The sequence below is a fragment of the Akebia trifoliata genome, chromosome 8, assembly GCF_017979445.1.
Source record: "Akebia trifoliata isolate Shusen 1 chromosome 8, ASM1797944v1, whole genome shotgun sequence".
In the NCBI taxonomy this organism is placed as follows: Eukaryota; Viridiplantae; Streptophyta; class Magnoliopsida; order Ranunculales; family Lardizabalaceae; genus Akebia; species Akebia trifoliata.
The window spans coordinates 6,543,177-6,557,543 of record NC_141382.1 but is presented as its reverse complement, the minus strand read 5'-3'; the positions used below and the strand labels follow the sequence as shown (position 1 = coordinate 6,557,543).

The 14,367-nt window shown below is 33.2% G+C and overlaps 1 protein-coding gene across 1 annotated transcript; it reads left to right on the top strand.

Moving 5' to 3' along the window:
• Positions 1–4,719: 4,719 nt before the first annotated feature.
• On the top strand, positions 4,720–13,712 carry LOC147395770 (ent-copalyl diphosphate synthase 1-like). The gene is made up of 15 exons (XM_086450993.1): positions 4,720–4,869; positions 5,906–5,995; positions 6,913–7,001; positions 7,097–7,400; positions 7,691–7,874; positions 8,046–8,260; positions 9,204–9,324; positions 9,414–9,526; positions 9,600–9,826; positions 9,944–10,059; positions 10,815–10,913; positions 11,004–11,258; positions 12,307–12,427; positions 12,602–12,793; positions 13,451–13,712. The coding sequence occupies exons 1-15, from the start codon at positions 4,776–4,778 to the stop codon at positions 13,685–13,687; spliced, it is 2,457 nt and encodes an 818-aa protein (XP_086307119.1). The 5' UTR covers positions 4,720–4,775; the 3' UTR covers positions 13,688–13,712.
• The last annotated feature ends 655 nt before the right edge of the window (positions 13,713–14,367 follow it).

Below are 14,367 nucleotides of genomic sequence, written 5' to 3'. Positions count from 1 at the left end.
CCCTAGAATGCCATAAAATCATCTAGAAATATCGAAATTAAATAAAATAACTTGATGAGCTAAAGTTTTCAAAAAATTTGAGTAAGTCCCTCAAACATTTTGATATTTATCAACCCCTCCAAAATCTTAAAATCGTGAAAGTCCCCGATTTCTTCAAACCTTTGAAATCGATGTCAATGTGCTTATACTAAATTATGACTCAGTGGGTCAACAATTCTAAGCTCGTCAATTGCTCAAGTGATAAAAGACAGTGTTCTTGCATGCGATAGAAAACCTGGACTTGTTAGTGAGCCGAAAATCTTCCAATCATCCGAGTCTTGATGAGATACATTGTACACGGGCAATCGATTAAAGCAACATGAATTGAAAAGTGGGACACAAATCAAATCAAGTTGTATGAAATAATTGAGTGAGATAATCAAATATCTTCGATCATTCAAATACACGAGGATGAAAGGCAACGTTGGTGCATGAGCTTGAAACCCTTGTGTACTAAATGGTCCGATCTTGATAATCCCACTTGGTCATTTTAACGACGCCTCAGAAATCATCAAATTCTCAATTCAATCCAAAAGCTTGATCAATCAAATAATACCCAACCAAATTCATGAAAATTTCAAGTAACAGCAAAAGCAGATCAGTCGGGATGCCTAACACCTTTCCTCGACTCTCAACCAAGTCGTTTACCCATAATCTCTAAACGCAAACTAAATGAGAGTCAATTCTTGAGTAATCACACATGTTTTTGTAATTTGCATGGATTACCATTCATATCATGATCAATTGAGTTGTGGTGGCGTCTCCAAACACGATACAATCCCAATAACAATATATATATCAATGAAAATGAAAGTGATGAGACTATGAAATGCGAGGCTCGATCGAGGATCTGATCGTTAGAAAGGTAAAATATATTCTTTAGATACGTTGTTTATAAGTATAAATCTTGAGACAAAGATAGTGGGATCCACTATTATATTTTATTATATAAACTAGAGTTTTCTACGACACGGACATCATCTTTAAGTGTAAAGGGGTAAAAGATGAAAGATAGTGTAGTTAGATGAATATTATTGAAAAGGGGGGGGAAAAGAAAAAAATTAGTTAAATTGGAGGGGTAATATTAAGAGGGGGGAGGAAAAACAATAAAGTTGAAGGGGGTAAAGAAAAAATACAGTAAAGTGAGGGTAGGTATATTCCACTCTATGCTGGATAAAACATTTATCCCTCATAAAATTGTCGTAAAGTGGAATTTATTGTTGTGTTCTATTATCTAGATCACGATAAAGCAATACTCGCCATAACTTTAGTCGAATACGAGTATCTTGTTTGTAGACATGGGATTTTTATTTTCGAAGATCTCTACTACTTGGATTTGGAGTTGTCACCATTTTTTTTTTAAATGGTGTAAATAGACACCCGAAAAATAGTTTCGAAATTTTATTTTTTGTTTCTAGTGACTCTCGTATGGATAAAGGTATTGCTCCACCTAATATTTAGGTAAGAGGTCCATGTTAAAGGATATGGAAGGTGTTAGACACCTTATTCCTTTCACCATAGATGCTAACATTTAAAAATGATCATTTCACATTTGTATAAATTCTAAGAGAAAAAATTGGTAAAAATAAAATATTTGTATCCTCAAACTTAGAGGGGTCTTGTTTTAGGCCTAAATCATGAGGGGTCACCTAATTATGAGATGGACCCCTTTATGTCTAGGCCTACAAGGTTTACCTTTTTAATAGAAATGGACTTTCAAAACCCCAACAAAGGAAATGAAGATGAGAGATAGGAAAAAGAGATGAAAATGGAATAGAAGGAGATTATATAGTCCAACTACACCCAACCTTGAAAGTTGTATTCTTCCTTTTTATTCTTCTTCTTGAGTTCTTAATAGAATTATTCTTGATAATGTATTTTTATTGGATTTTTAAAAAGTTGAATAGGGGTTTAAGAAAGTTTTGGAGTGGTTGAGAAAGAAAAATAATTGAAGCTTGATAGGGAGTTTAAATCTTAGGGGGTTTGTGAAAGAATGCAGGGAGTTTATAGAATTGGGGAGGAGTTTTAGGGGTAAAATGATCTAATTCTAAAAATAAATGAAAATGATATTTTTTTTTAATTATCCAATTGTATTGGGATAAAAATGGAATTTTTCTTAAAGTTTTAAAAGATTAGTTGTGAGAATGACATGTTGGAAGGACATGAGGATATGGGATGTGGATGGTATTTAAAATATTTTATTGGGAGATGAGAGACTTGGTGGACAAAATGTGATAGGATAAAGAAAATTTGAATTCTGAAATGGAAAAGAGATAAGCATAAAGAACATGAGGTAATGAGTTAATGAATATTTGAATTTTTTAATGGGTGGAAGATAAAATTTAAGGAACATGAGGTGATGGGTTGAAGAGTATTTGAATTTTTTTTAATGGAGAAGTAATGATGATGTAGAGTAGGATGGTGGCATGTGTCCCTCATTGATGATCTTTGATTTTAATGGTGATTGATAGGATTTTGGACTTGAGTATGAGGCTTGGACTTAGGATTGGGTAATAGTTTAGGTTAAGCTGCATTAGAATTGGTTTAGGTGTATTAAGCTAAGGGATTAGGTAGGACTTAATTAGGTTTGGGTTTAATGGACTCAAGGTTTTGATAGACTTTTTAGGACAGGGTTAGAATGGTGATAGGGTTTAGGTAAGTCTTATTGTGGGTCCATAGGATGAATTTTGATAATTTTTTTGATAAAAATATATCTTTTTTGAGTCCTTTTCGAGTGGGACTCATTTAAATTGGGGTGTCTATATTATTCATAAAATATAAAGTCGGATGCCCGTATCCAATCGAAAGTTAGGTGCAAATTATTGGTATCCTCTAAAAAGTTGGATAAGACGTAGGATACAAATATGATCTAGATGCATAATGGAATACGAATACAGGTATATGCCCCACCTAACCAATTGCCAAGATTAATGTCAAATACAATGAATCTCTATCCAATACAAGCTTCAAAAATCCCCAATCTTATTTGGATGGAAACAAATTAAATTCTTATATATCTTCATATTTGTGGATTATAAGCAAAATTCATCCTTTTGTAAATAATTTAATTGTCTATGGCTCGTGGTAGTTGTGAAATCTTTGTACCTTAAATTAGTTTTTATAGGATTGATACGTATTTATGAGTCATGCTGGGGTGACACGTAGGTGACAAAAATGATGTGGTGTAGTTAATGGGGATGCTGGCCTGGGCATTACTTTCCTAATATCTGGGCATTACTTTCCTAATATGTTGACCAAGGTTTTATAACTCGTCTAACCCATTTGAAACTTTGCCAAGTTGAGTCAACTCAACTCAATTGTATTTCAAATCTATTAATTAATGGGTGATTTAAACATGCCCCCCAATATTTTGCTGAACATTAGGGATATTTGAAAATGATGACATGCATCCCTTGACCTCAGTCTTTTAAATAATAAACTAAGGGGAAAAGATTCAAATGCCCTCATCTTTAATCTCTAGTCAAAAATTCAGATTTTTCTTTTCCAAAAATCTGTCATCTTCAACCTCTTTGGATAAAAAATTTATGAATAATACCTTAAACAAAACAATGACAATACATCTCAAGAGACACATTTTTTTCCTTCTAAATTCAATCTATTTTAAATTGGCATACATGCATATCCTATTTCACAAATATAATTAGGCCCTGAGTTTTGGGCGGTTGCTTGACAGTCCATTTAGTAAAATTTTCTTTTTTTAAGGGTTCCTCAATCTCATCTCAGGTTAGAATATTTTTAAAATATCTAAACTACCATTTTTTCATCATTTTCACATACTTAGGTTTTTCAACCGTGATTCCAATCATTTTCGATGATTTTTATCATGAATGAATGGAAGTGATGTACTTCTAATTTTGAACATAAGATGTGTTTTTTGATTTATTTCGACGATTTGAAACAAAAAAAGAAGAGCAAAACTAAGATTCAAAAAAAAAATTTACAGTATCGAGCTCACCACTTGTTATTGCTGTATTCACCACTTTTTATTGTCGAGCTCGACATTTTTTTTAAACAATGTCAAACTCGACAATAAAAATGTTGAGCTCCACAATAAAAGTGGTGAGCTTGACACTGATAAAACCCCCACCCATTTTTGTTTTTCAAGTTTTTTCAATTAAAATTATTTGAAAAGATTGATGATTTTAAAGCAAAGGAACCATCCTTCAATTCTTTCTATTGGAATGGAGTCTCCGAAACTCGACTGAAATGTCGAAAATTCAATTTGTTTGAATGAAAATGGTGAATTCAAATGGTTAAGGCAGTTTTGACATTTCAATCATAAGAAATGTGTGGAGTGTGATTCAGGGACTGAATAGAAATAAAAGCTTTACAAAATGTACTATTAAGAGAAGTCCTAAAACCTAGGAATCAATTAGAAAGAAATCCCTCTATCAGTCCTTTTAAGTAATTTTTGCTATTGTAAATCATGATTTTTGAAATATTTAAATTAATGTAAAAAAAAATGGCTATAAACTCTAATGAAAAGGTTTAAGTACTCCGAGTCAGATCGGAGTGTCCGAATCACACAGAGACTCAGATCGATCCGCCTCCAAAATCCGGTTCAGAAAAACTACGCTCAAGACACACAAGGGAGACAATATAAAAGTGTACTCAATTTCATAATGTTAGATGATCCCATGCACCACCACTTAGCGGGAATCTATTGGCAAACCTCTCTCTCTCTCTTTCTCTCTATCTCTCTTTAACCTTCAAAAATGGCGTCTTCGGCTTCTCTCCTCCTTTCACCAGAGATTCTAAGCTTCTCACGCTCATCCTTCACTGCGTCAGATCCACCTGCATCACTATCCGGTAAGATTCGATGTATCCGGCGAGAAAAGTTAGAATTTTCTCGCCGGAAAAAAAAAACTGACACACTAATTGCATTTTCTCTCGCAGAAGCTTCCGTGAGAAAAGTTAGAATTTTCTTGTCGTTGAAGAAGAAAGATTCTATTGCCACACCAATGTGTAAATCACCAAAGAATTGGTGGCGTTAGCAAAAGTTGGTGTGGCAATAGAAGCTCTCTTTGAAGAATCGGAATTTTATCTCTTATTATTATCCAAAGAATTAGATCTTCGTTAGCGCCGATTCCAAGCTGAACAGATCGAATTTTTTATTTTTAAATTTTTTGGATTAGTTTTTTTTGTTTTTGTTTTTTGAGAAGTTGAAGCTCAATTGGTTGAAGAATAAAGTTTTTTCTGAGAAAATTCTGTATTTATTTTAATATTTTTGAAGTTCTTTCTTTATAAAAGAAAATCATTTTTTTTTGCTTTACGATTGCCGCTTCAGATTTAGATATCCTATATTGAAAGTGATGGATTCTACAAGAGATACCAGTGGTCAACTTGCCTCAAATGGCAAGCTTTTACAATGGCGGTATCGTAATTTCTATGTTAACAGAGTCTTAATTAAAAAAAATTCTTTTTCATTTAATTCCTATTTGTTGGGAACGCTAACATCCAATACCTCTGGCGGCTGGCGACATTAGTAATGTTCATCATATTCATTTTTCGGTAATACCCCTTCTTATTTTGTCTTTTAATGATAAATAAAGAGAAAGGTGTATTAATCTTTTATTTAATAAATATTTATTTACCTAATAAATTATATGAGCATTTAAGTATTTTGATTTTTTTTTTTAATGTCTACCTGATAAATGCATTTGTTAATGGAATAATATATATATATATATATCTTTTTCACTAAAAATAAAATAAAAAAGGGTATTATTGAAATAAAAAAGTATTGGACGATGTTAAGGTCTCAATGAGGTCTTAACGTTAGCATTCTCCTTAATTAAATAATTAGTATGTAAGCTAATCATTATTTTTAATCCTTATTCATTAGGTGTTTGGTTAAAAGATAGCAGAGATAAATGGGCTAATTCTAGCCGTCTTTCTTGGATTTGCAATGGGACATACAAATCTTCTACTCAAGGTAAAAAAAAATTAAATTAAAAAAAAAACCCTTATTCAAAACATGAATAATGCTAAAGTGACTTCAAGCTAAAATCTCATATCGCATTTCTTGACGTGAAAATGTATGAGAACCATAGATGCTTTTCATCGAGATAAGAGTGAAAAAGTATCTATATCTACTTTCATTTTAAGAAGTGCGAAATGAGGTTCTACAGCTTGAGGTCACTCTGGCACGACTCTAAAAACATTTATCAAATAAGAAAATTTTAAGTTAAATTATAAAAAGGACCAAGATCCCTTGACTCCTAAGAATGATTCAAGGAAAAACACATGATCCCAACCCTTTAAATGCAAAATCCAATGGTTGAGATTTATCCTTGGGATAAGTATATTCGAGATTTGTGTTATCAAAAATTACTCATAAATCTCAACCACTAGATTTTGTGCGAGTCATTCTTATGAGTCAATGGATCCCTACCCATTATAAAAATACTCTTCTAAATATGTGTTGTTTAATGATAAGAGTCACAATACTCTGACTCAAAAATTTTCACTCGATCAATATGGTAAGTGCCTGAACCATAGATCTTTTTCTTCGGCATACACAAAAAAAAAGATCTATGATTCATGCACTTGCCACGTTGACCGAGTGAAAGTTTTCAAGTTAGATTATCATTAGTGTAATAATAAATACTAAAGGGTATTTTAAATTACTAAAATATTCCCTTAGTGTTTATTATATTTAAACCATATAATTTAGAAGGGTATTTTTCTAATTTCACTTAGAAGTTTTTTTTTTGGTAGAAAATTTAATTCCGAAAATCATTATTTATCGTTTTCTGAATTAAAATAAATAATGCACCGAAACGGGAATTTCATAAATTTTTTATTTTTTAAAATATTACATTTGTAATCATGAATGAGCACTTGTTCCAGTGAAGACAGATAGATTACAAAATTATCTACCAGAGATTGACTGGCAAGAGATCATAAAAAGAGATAGCAATGAAGGGGAAGTTCTTAAGGTAATTTGAATTTTAATTTTCCCGCCAACTATTTTTTCCAATGCCCGCCTACATTGTTGTGGATTCCAATTTCTAATAAAACTTGATTGGTGAAGGTTTCAGAATTGAGCGTGATAACAAAGCTCGTCGACATGATTAGAGCAATGTTGGATTCTATGAATGATGGAGAAATGAGCATCTCTGCCTATGATACAGCATGGGTTGCTCTAGTTGAAGATATTCATGATGGTGGTGCTCCTCAATTTCCTTCTAGTCTTCAATGGATTGTCGAGAATCAGCTCCCCGATGGTTCTTGGGGCGATCCTTATATATTCTCTGCTCACGATCGGATAATTAACACTTTAGCTTGCGTGATTGCATTGAAGTCATGGAAAATGGACTGTCGAAAATGCGAAAAAGGTATAAAATAATATAATTTAGTCCCTGATTATATTAAAAACTATAGCGAAGGACCTTATATTAAAGGCTAAATTCCCAAATAATTACCGACGTTTTCAAAAATACTGAAAGTGTTACGTGTGTTGACACAACTACCACCTAGTGTTGACAAAATGTTATCAAATTGTCAACATTTCATGATAACTTTGTCAACATTAACAACACTTTGGAAATACTGAAAACTTTTGTAATTATTTGAGAATTTACCTTATATTAAATTTGGGGTTAATTAATTTGGCTTGTGATGATAGGAATGTCGTTTATTCGAGAAAACATGAGAAAGCTTGAAGATGAAAAGGCCGAGCACATGCCCATAGGCTTTGAAGTGGCTTTCCCTTCTCTAATGGAAATCGCCCGAAAGTTAGACCTTGAAGTTCCTGAGGATTCACCTGTTCTACAAGAAATTTATGCTAAAAGAAATCTAAAGCTCACAAGGTATAAAGTTTAGATTTAGAATATAAATTTAAATCAAAATATTGATTTTGATTTTTGGAATCCAAAATAATTACAACCACTTTGTGTTTCTGTCTTTCCAACTTTAAAGCTCCCAAGACATAATTTATTATCTATATATATATTGATGTAATTATTATGTATGTGGGGTAGGATACCAAAGGACATAATGCACACTATGCCCACAACACTACTTCATAGCTTGGAAGGGATGGCTGGTCTAGATTGGGAAAAGCTCTTAAAGCTACAGTGCTTAGATGGGTCATTCTTGTTTTCGCCATCATCAACAGCATTTGCTCTTATGCAGACTAAAGATGAGAATTGCCTACAATATCTAAACAGAACTGTCGAAAGATTCAATGGTGGAGGTAAAAGTACCTTTTTTAATGTATTTATAATTGTTACTGTTTTCTCCTTTTTTGGTAATTTTGAGATTCCTCTCTGGGTTTTGATGAAAATTAGAAATAAACCTACTTTAATTTGGTCTTCCATTAAAGTCTTAACAGAAATTGACCCAAAAAACCCATCTTCAACCTCCCCAGAGATATAGAATCTTGGCATTAAAAACCTAGTGTAAAATATTTTCCTAGAGGTTGAAGAGATGGTTTTTTGGGGGGAAATCAAGGGGTTTTGAAAAGGAGTCGTGATAATTTGACACCCCCCCTCTGACATACGACCCCTTACACCCCCATCACAGAGTCATAGATCATTTTCCTTGGGATATACAAGAAAAAGATTTATGGTTCGGTGTATCTTAAGGCAAATGATCTACCGTTCTATGATAGGTGCGTATGTCTGCGGGGTGTCAGAAAATCCATATTCTTTGGAGAGAGGTTGTAGATGGCATTTTGGTCAATCTCTGTTAATATCTTGTATGAGACAAAAGTCAAGGGAGTATCTCTAATTTTCACCAAAACCAAGAGGTGAAAACTTGTTTTGCCGTCTCGTCTCATCCATAATCAAGACCGAGTCATCTCGGACGAGATTTAAAAGAAAAAAAAAAACCTTAGAATTAGAGCAAATCATGCCTTTGAGACAACTTGTCAACTCGTCTCGTTGGTGGATGATATCAAGACAATTCGGACGAGTAATCTCAGTCTCAGACGAGATTTAAAACCATGCATCTTCAACAATGAACGCCCTCAACCTTACATGAGAAACTCATCATGTTTGAGATGACATGTCAATCCGTCTCATTAATGGACTATACCGAGACGAATCGGACAAGTCATCACGGTCTCGGACAATATTTAAAACCATGCTTTTCAGAGGTGTTTGGCTACTAAAATTGTGATGTCCTACTTTTTTCAGTTCCTAATGTTTACCCAGTAGACCTATTTGAGCATATTTGGGTACTTGATCGCTTAGATCGCCTTGGAATTTCTCGTTATTTCCAATCAGAAATTATTGATTGTCTCAATTATATCCACAGGTACAGTCAATTATCGTCAAATTTTGAACAAAAGTAAAGATTTTGTGGACAATTTGTACCAAAATACTAAAATTTCATTAAATTAACAGGTATTGGAATGAAGATGGAATATGTTGGGCAAGAAATTCACAAGTTCATGACATCGACGACACTGCAATGGGTTTTAGGCTTCTAAGATTACATGGTTACAATGTCTCTGCTGGTAAGTAAATGACATAAGTTATAAAATGTGGTAAGAATTGTTAGATAACATCAATTATTTTACATAATTGCAGATGTATTTCAACATTTTAAAAAAGGTGGCGAATTCTTCTGCTTCGTGGGACAATCGAATCAAGCTGTTACAGGAATATTTAATCTGTTTAGGGCATCTCAAATATTGTTCCCTGGAGAGAAGATTTTAGAAGAAGCCAAGGAATTTTCATCAAAATTTCTAAGAGAAAAACAAGCTTCCAAGCAACTTTTAGATAAGTGGATTATAACCAAGGATCTGCCTGGTGAGGTATATAGTTATTAAGAAATTATAAATTTTATACTTTTATGTACATAGATTTATAATATAATTTAATTTTACGTGTTTTAATTAATGTAATTAAAAATTTTAAATTGAAATAACTAGGTGAGATATGCTCTCGACGTGCCATGGTATGCTAGTCTACCCCGTATCGAGGCAAGATACTACATCGACCAGTATGGTGGTGAAAACGACGTGTGGATTGGCAAAACCTTATACAGGTCTTTATTTGTACCCTCAAACCTCTCTTTAGTACTCTAATATTATTTCTTTTATGATCAGTGAACCCATTTTTAACGAGTTCAGTAGTTCGGTGTTGGTGAGATTTAAACCTAAGTCTCGGGTATCATCACCCAAAGACTTTACCAACTAAGCTAGCTGACACTTGTCTTTAGTACTCTAATAAACTTGCATTTGAGGGTGAAAATTTGACTTGACTTGAATGTCCATCAAGTTGAGTAAAAAATTTAGGAGTCGACTTGGATGAGTATATTAATTCATAAATAGTTAAAAATTAGTTTTCAATATTTTATAACAAGAAAAAATTATTTTTTGTTTTCCACAAATAATAATTAGAGTCGTGCTGGAGTGACATAGTGAAAAAAGCATCTATGGTTCCTATCCACTTTCACGTCCTTTAGGTCACTTCAGCATTATTTAAAATTATATACATGGCTGAAAAACTTAGTCGAGTTCCTGATCCGATTTGATACACTTTCAAGATGACTCGGCTGATTTGAAGAGTTTGTTCCGTCGAGTTTTGGGTCCATAATGATAAACCTAAAATTGACTAATCAGTTTAAGATATATAGGGTAATTGCGTACTGGATCATTTTGAAATTATATTGAGTCGACTCGTGGGGAGGTGGCCTTGTAAACAAAATATTGACTCTAAAACAATTGAATGTCTGACACTTTCTCTCGATTTCTTATATTATTGTGAATTCTAACATGAATCCTTAACAATCTCAATTAGGATGCCTTACGTTAGCAATAATGCCTATCTTGAGCTAGCAAAATTAGATTTCAACAAGTGCCAAGCTTTGCATCAATTGGAGTGGGTTGGAATACAAAAGTAAGTAAATTAGACTTCTCTCTCATAATTACCAAAAATACCATTCAAATATTTGTTTTAAATAATTGAGGTGAGAATTATGCAATGCAGATGGTACACAGAGTATAATCTCCAAGATTTCGGGCTAAACCGAAGAACTCTTCTCGAGGCTTATTTTGTGGCAATGGCGAGCATTTTTGAACCCAAGCGATCACCAGAACGACTCACATGGACCAGAACCACTGTCCTCATCGAAGTGATTTCATCATTTTTGAAGGAGAGATCGGTAGAAGAGAGAGCAACTTTTGTCCATGATTTCATCAACATTTGTATTAGCGATGAACATTATCATCGAGATTCTAAAAGGTAAGCTTGAGAATACAATTTTAACGTACGTATTATTTCATAATTTCTCCATAGAATGGCCGTCGTTGAGGTGGTACCATATTAATTACATATCTTGGAATTTAATTTTCTGCCCAAAATAATTTTCCACCCAATAACCATAAATGGATTTCCATCCCATCTTTTGGGAAAATGATTTCTAATGATATCTTCTCATTGAATAATGCTGAAGTGACGATATGACCCATAGACCACCAAAATTAAAATCATAGTGTTAAGTCTCGAAAACTTGTTTTGACTCAAATGTTCATCGGGTTGAGTCAATTCACAAGTCAACTTAAATAAAAATATATTTAATTTAAAATATTAGAAAAATACTTTTCAATATTTTAGAAAATGAAAGTTTAGATTTCGTTCTCCACAAAATGTTATATATAGCCAAATAACTCGGTCAAGTTTCTGACTTGGCCAGATGCATTTTCGATCTGATTCAATCAATTTGACTTAATGATTTGTTAAGTTGACTTGACAAGTAGGTTCCATCAAATTTTGGGATCGGGTCAACACGAAATCAATATTTAACCAACGAATTTTAAAAGAACAATAATTTTGTGAAGCTGATATATTTCTTGACGTTGCATGTATTAGAATCATAGATGTTTTTTTTTTTTCTTAGGATACACAATTACATATATTTATAGGGATGTGTATTGTGTATCCCGATAAAAAAATTTCCGTGATTATAACTCATACCACGTCATGATGGGATGTATGTCAGAGGGGTTTCAGAAAATTTAAAATTTGGTAAAAATCAATTCTGTTTTTAAGAAATTTTCCTTAATTCAGACCATCGTTGGAGTTCATTTTTCCAAGGAATTCATCTTCCCTTGAACATGAGATCATTGCAAAGCACAACAGATCATAAGAGATTCAGATTCAGGGATTTCTTGGCGGCGGTGTTGTTTTCTCTGTCTTCACCTGCGTCGCACGTGATGGCGCACATGTAAGAAGGAGAAAATTTTTGATGCCACACACAATACGTATAACAAGAAGTCGTGTTGTGTTGCAGGACTATTTCGAACAAGACAGGAAAACAACTGATCGAGACTATAGTGGGAACCCTAAACTACATCACAGTCGACGTTCTGATGGCGGACGGTAGCAATATAAGAAACAGCTTGCGACGCACTGTGAGTTTCCCTCCCTTCCCCTCTCACACATGACACATAAGACAAAACTCAAGCGACACCACCACAAACAAACAAACGGACAATCGCACGCATCCGTACAATTAAATGACCAAATCAAGAAAATTTAATAAACAAAGCCCAATTCCAAATGCGAATATATTTGGATTTTTGCAGTGGATGACGTGGATGCAAACGTGGCAAAGCAATGAAGACAAGCACCAAGAAGCAGAACTCCTAGTGCGCACCATAGCACTGTGCAGCAGCCGTTGTATCTCTGAAGATATTTTGTCGCATCCCCACTTTGATCGACTCGCCCAACTAACCGACAGCGTCTGCCACCAACTTCGTCTCATGCGGATGTACAAGGTAAAAACAAAAACAGAAAAAGACAAAATTAACAATCAAGATATATTTTTATTTTGTAGAATAAAAAAATTAATCCAACATTTCATGGAATCTCAAGTTAATCACGAAATCTAATAAGAGTAATTTTGTAAATTGAAATGTCTTCAATACATGTGAATTCGTGTATTTTATCGATATGAGATTTTGTGAAATCTTGAATTTATTTGTATCTTTGAAATTAAATGGTTTATTTCTTAATCCTCGTACGTACATAATATGCATGGTATGTTTAAGCACAGAAAAAGAAAATGATCCTCGTAAGATAAACGACAAATGTGGACCACCCGACCATGACCTCTTTTTCTCTTTCCTCCACCCATTAGGGCTAAGTTCTACATATGATTTTCTTCTAGACACTATGCTTAATCTATGTATCACAATACATCACAACTTAGCATTAGTGATGAGACACACAAAATATAATCTAATATTTCTCATGTAATATATTATCTTGCATCGTATACTCTACACTAATTTCAAAGAAATCTAAATCTTAGTGAACCCAAATCCAAATCCTTAAGATAAGGTTTTGATGATGACATTTTAATTAAGAAAATTTATTGCGCTCCTAACTATATAAATTGACCTACTAATAAGATTTTGGATGTTTGTTATTAGGATAAAAGAAATAGCCATCATGATGCAGAGTCGAACAACATTAGCACCGTGATCATGGATGCAGAAGCTAGCATGCAAGAGGTGGTGCAATGTGTGCTTGGCAGCTCTGATGGCTTAGATCGTGAGATCAAGCAAATGTTCCTCACCATCGCCAAGAGCTTCTACTACACAGCTCATTGCACACCGGCTGCCATCAACCGTCACATTGCCAAAGTACTCTTTAAGGCAATTGCTTGATCATTGTGTGAAATAAAGCCTTATATTTTTTTAATAGGTGTTCCTTTATGATTGAAATTTGAAAATTATAGTTCATTCAATCAATAATTTCAAATAAATTTTTTAGTCGATTTCCCTTGTCATCATTTTCGGAAAGTTATTTCAATTTGAATTCTTACCTTATACCAAAATTAAATCAATTTTTCCATCTTTTTTTCTTTGATTAATATAAGATGTATAGTTAAATTTAGCCCATTATGAAGATGAACTAGGGTTGCACAAATTAAATGTAGAGGGTATCTGAGAATGCTCATTTAGCCCAAACAAGTAATATATATATACTAATTAATATGAATAAAATTTATTAAAGAATTTTAGTAACAAAAACATCAAGAAAAAATCCATTAGTGGTGATAATATCCTTAAAAAATGGAAAAAAAAAAAAAAAAGAACTATATATATATATATCAATAAGCATGTCTTTAATAAGATTAGTAACTGGATGTTATAGGAATTTAACCCAGGTCTATGGTATCATTAACCATAGGCTTTAGCAACTATGTTAACTGACATCTGATAAATTTTTAGTATATATTATCATTGGATATGTCTGTTTTTAATGAGACCAATGATTTGGTGTCAGTGGGTATTGAACCCAAGTTAATGGTAGCATCACCCAAAGATTTTACCAACTAAGCGAG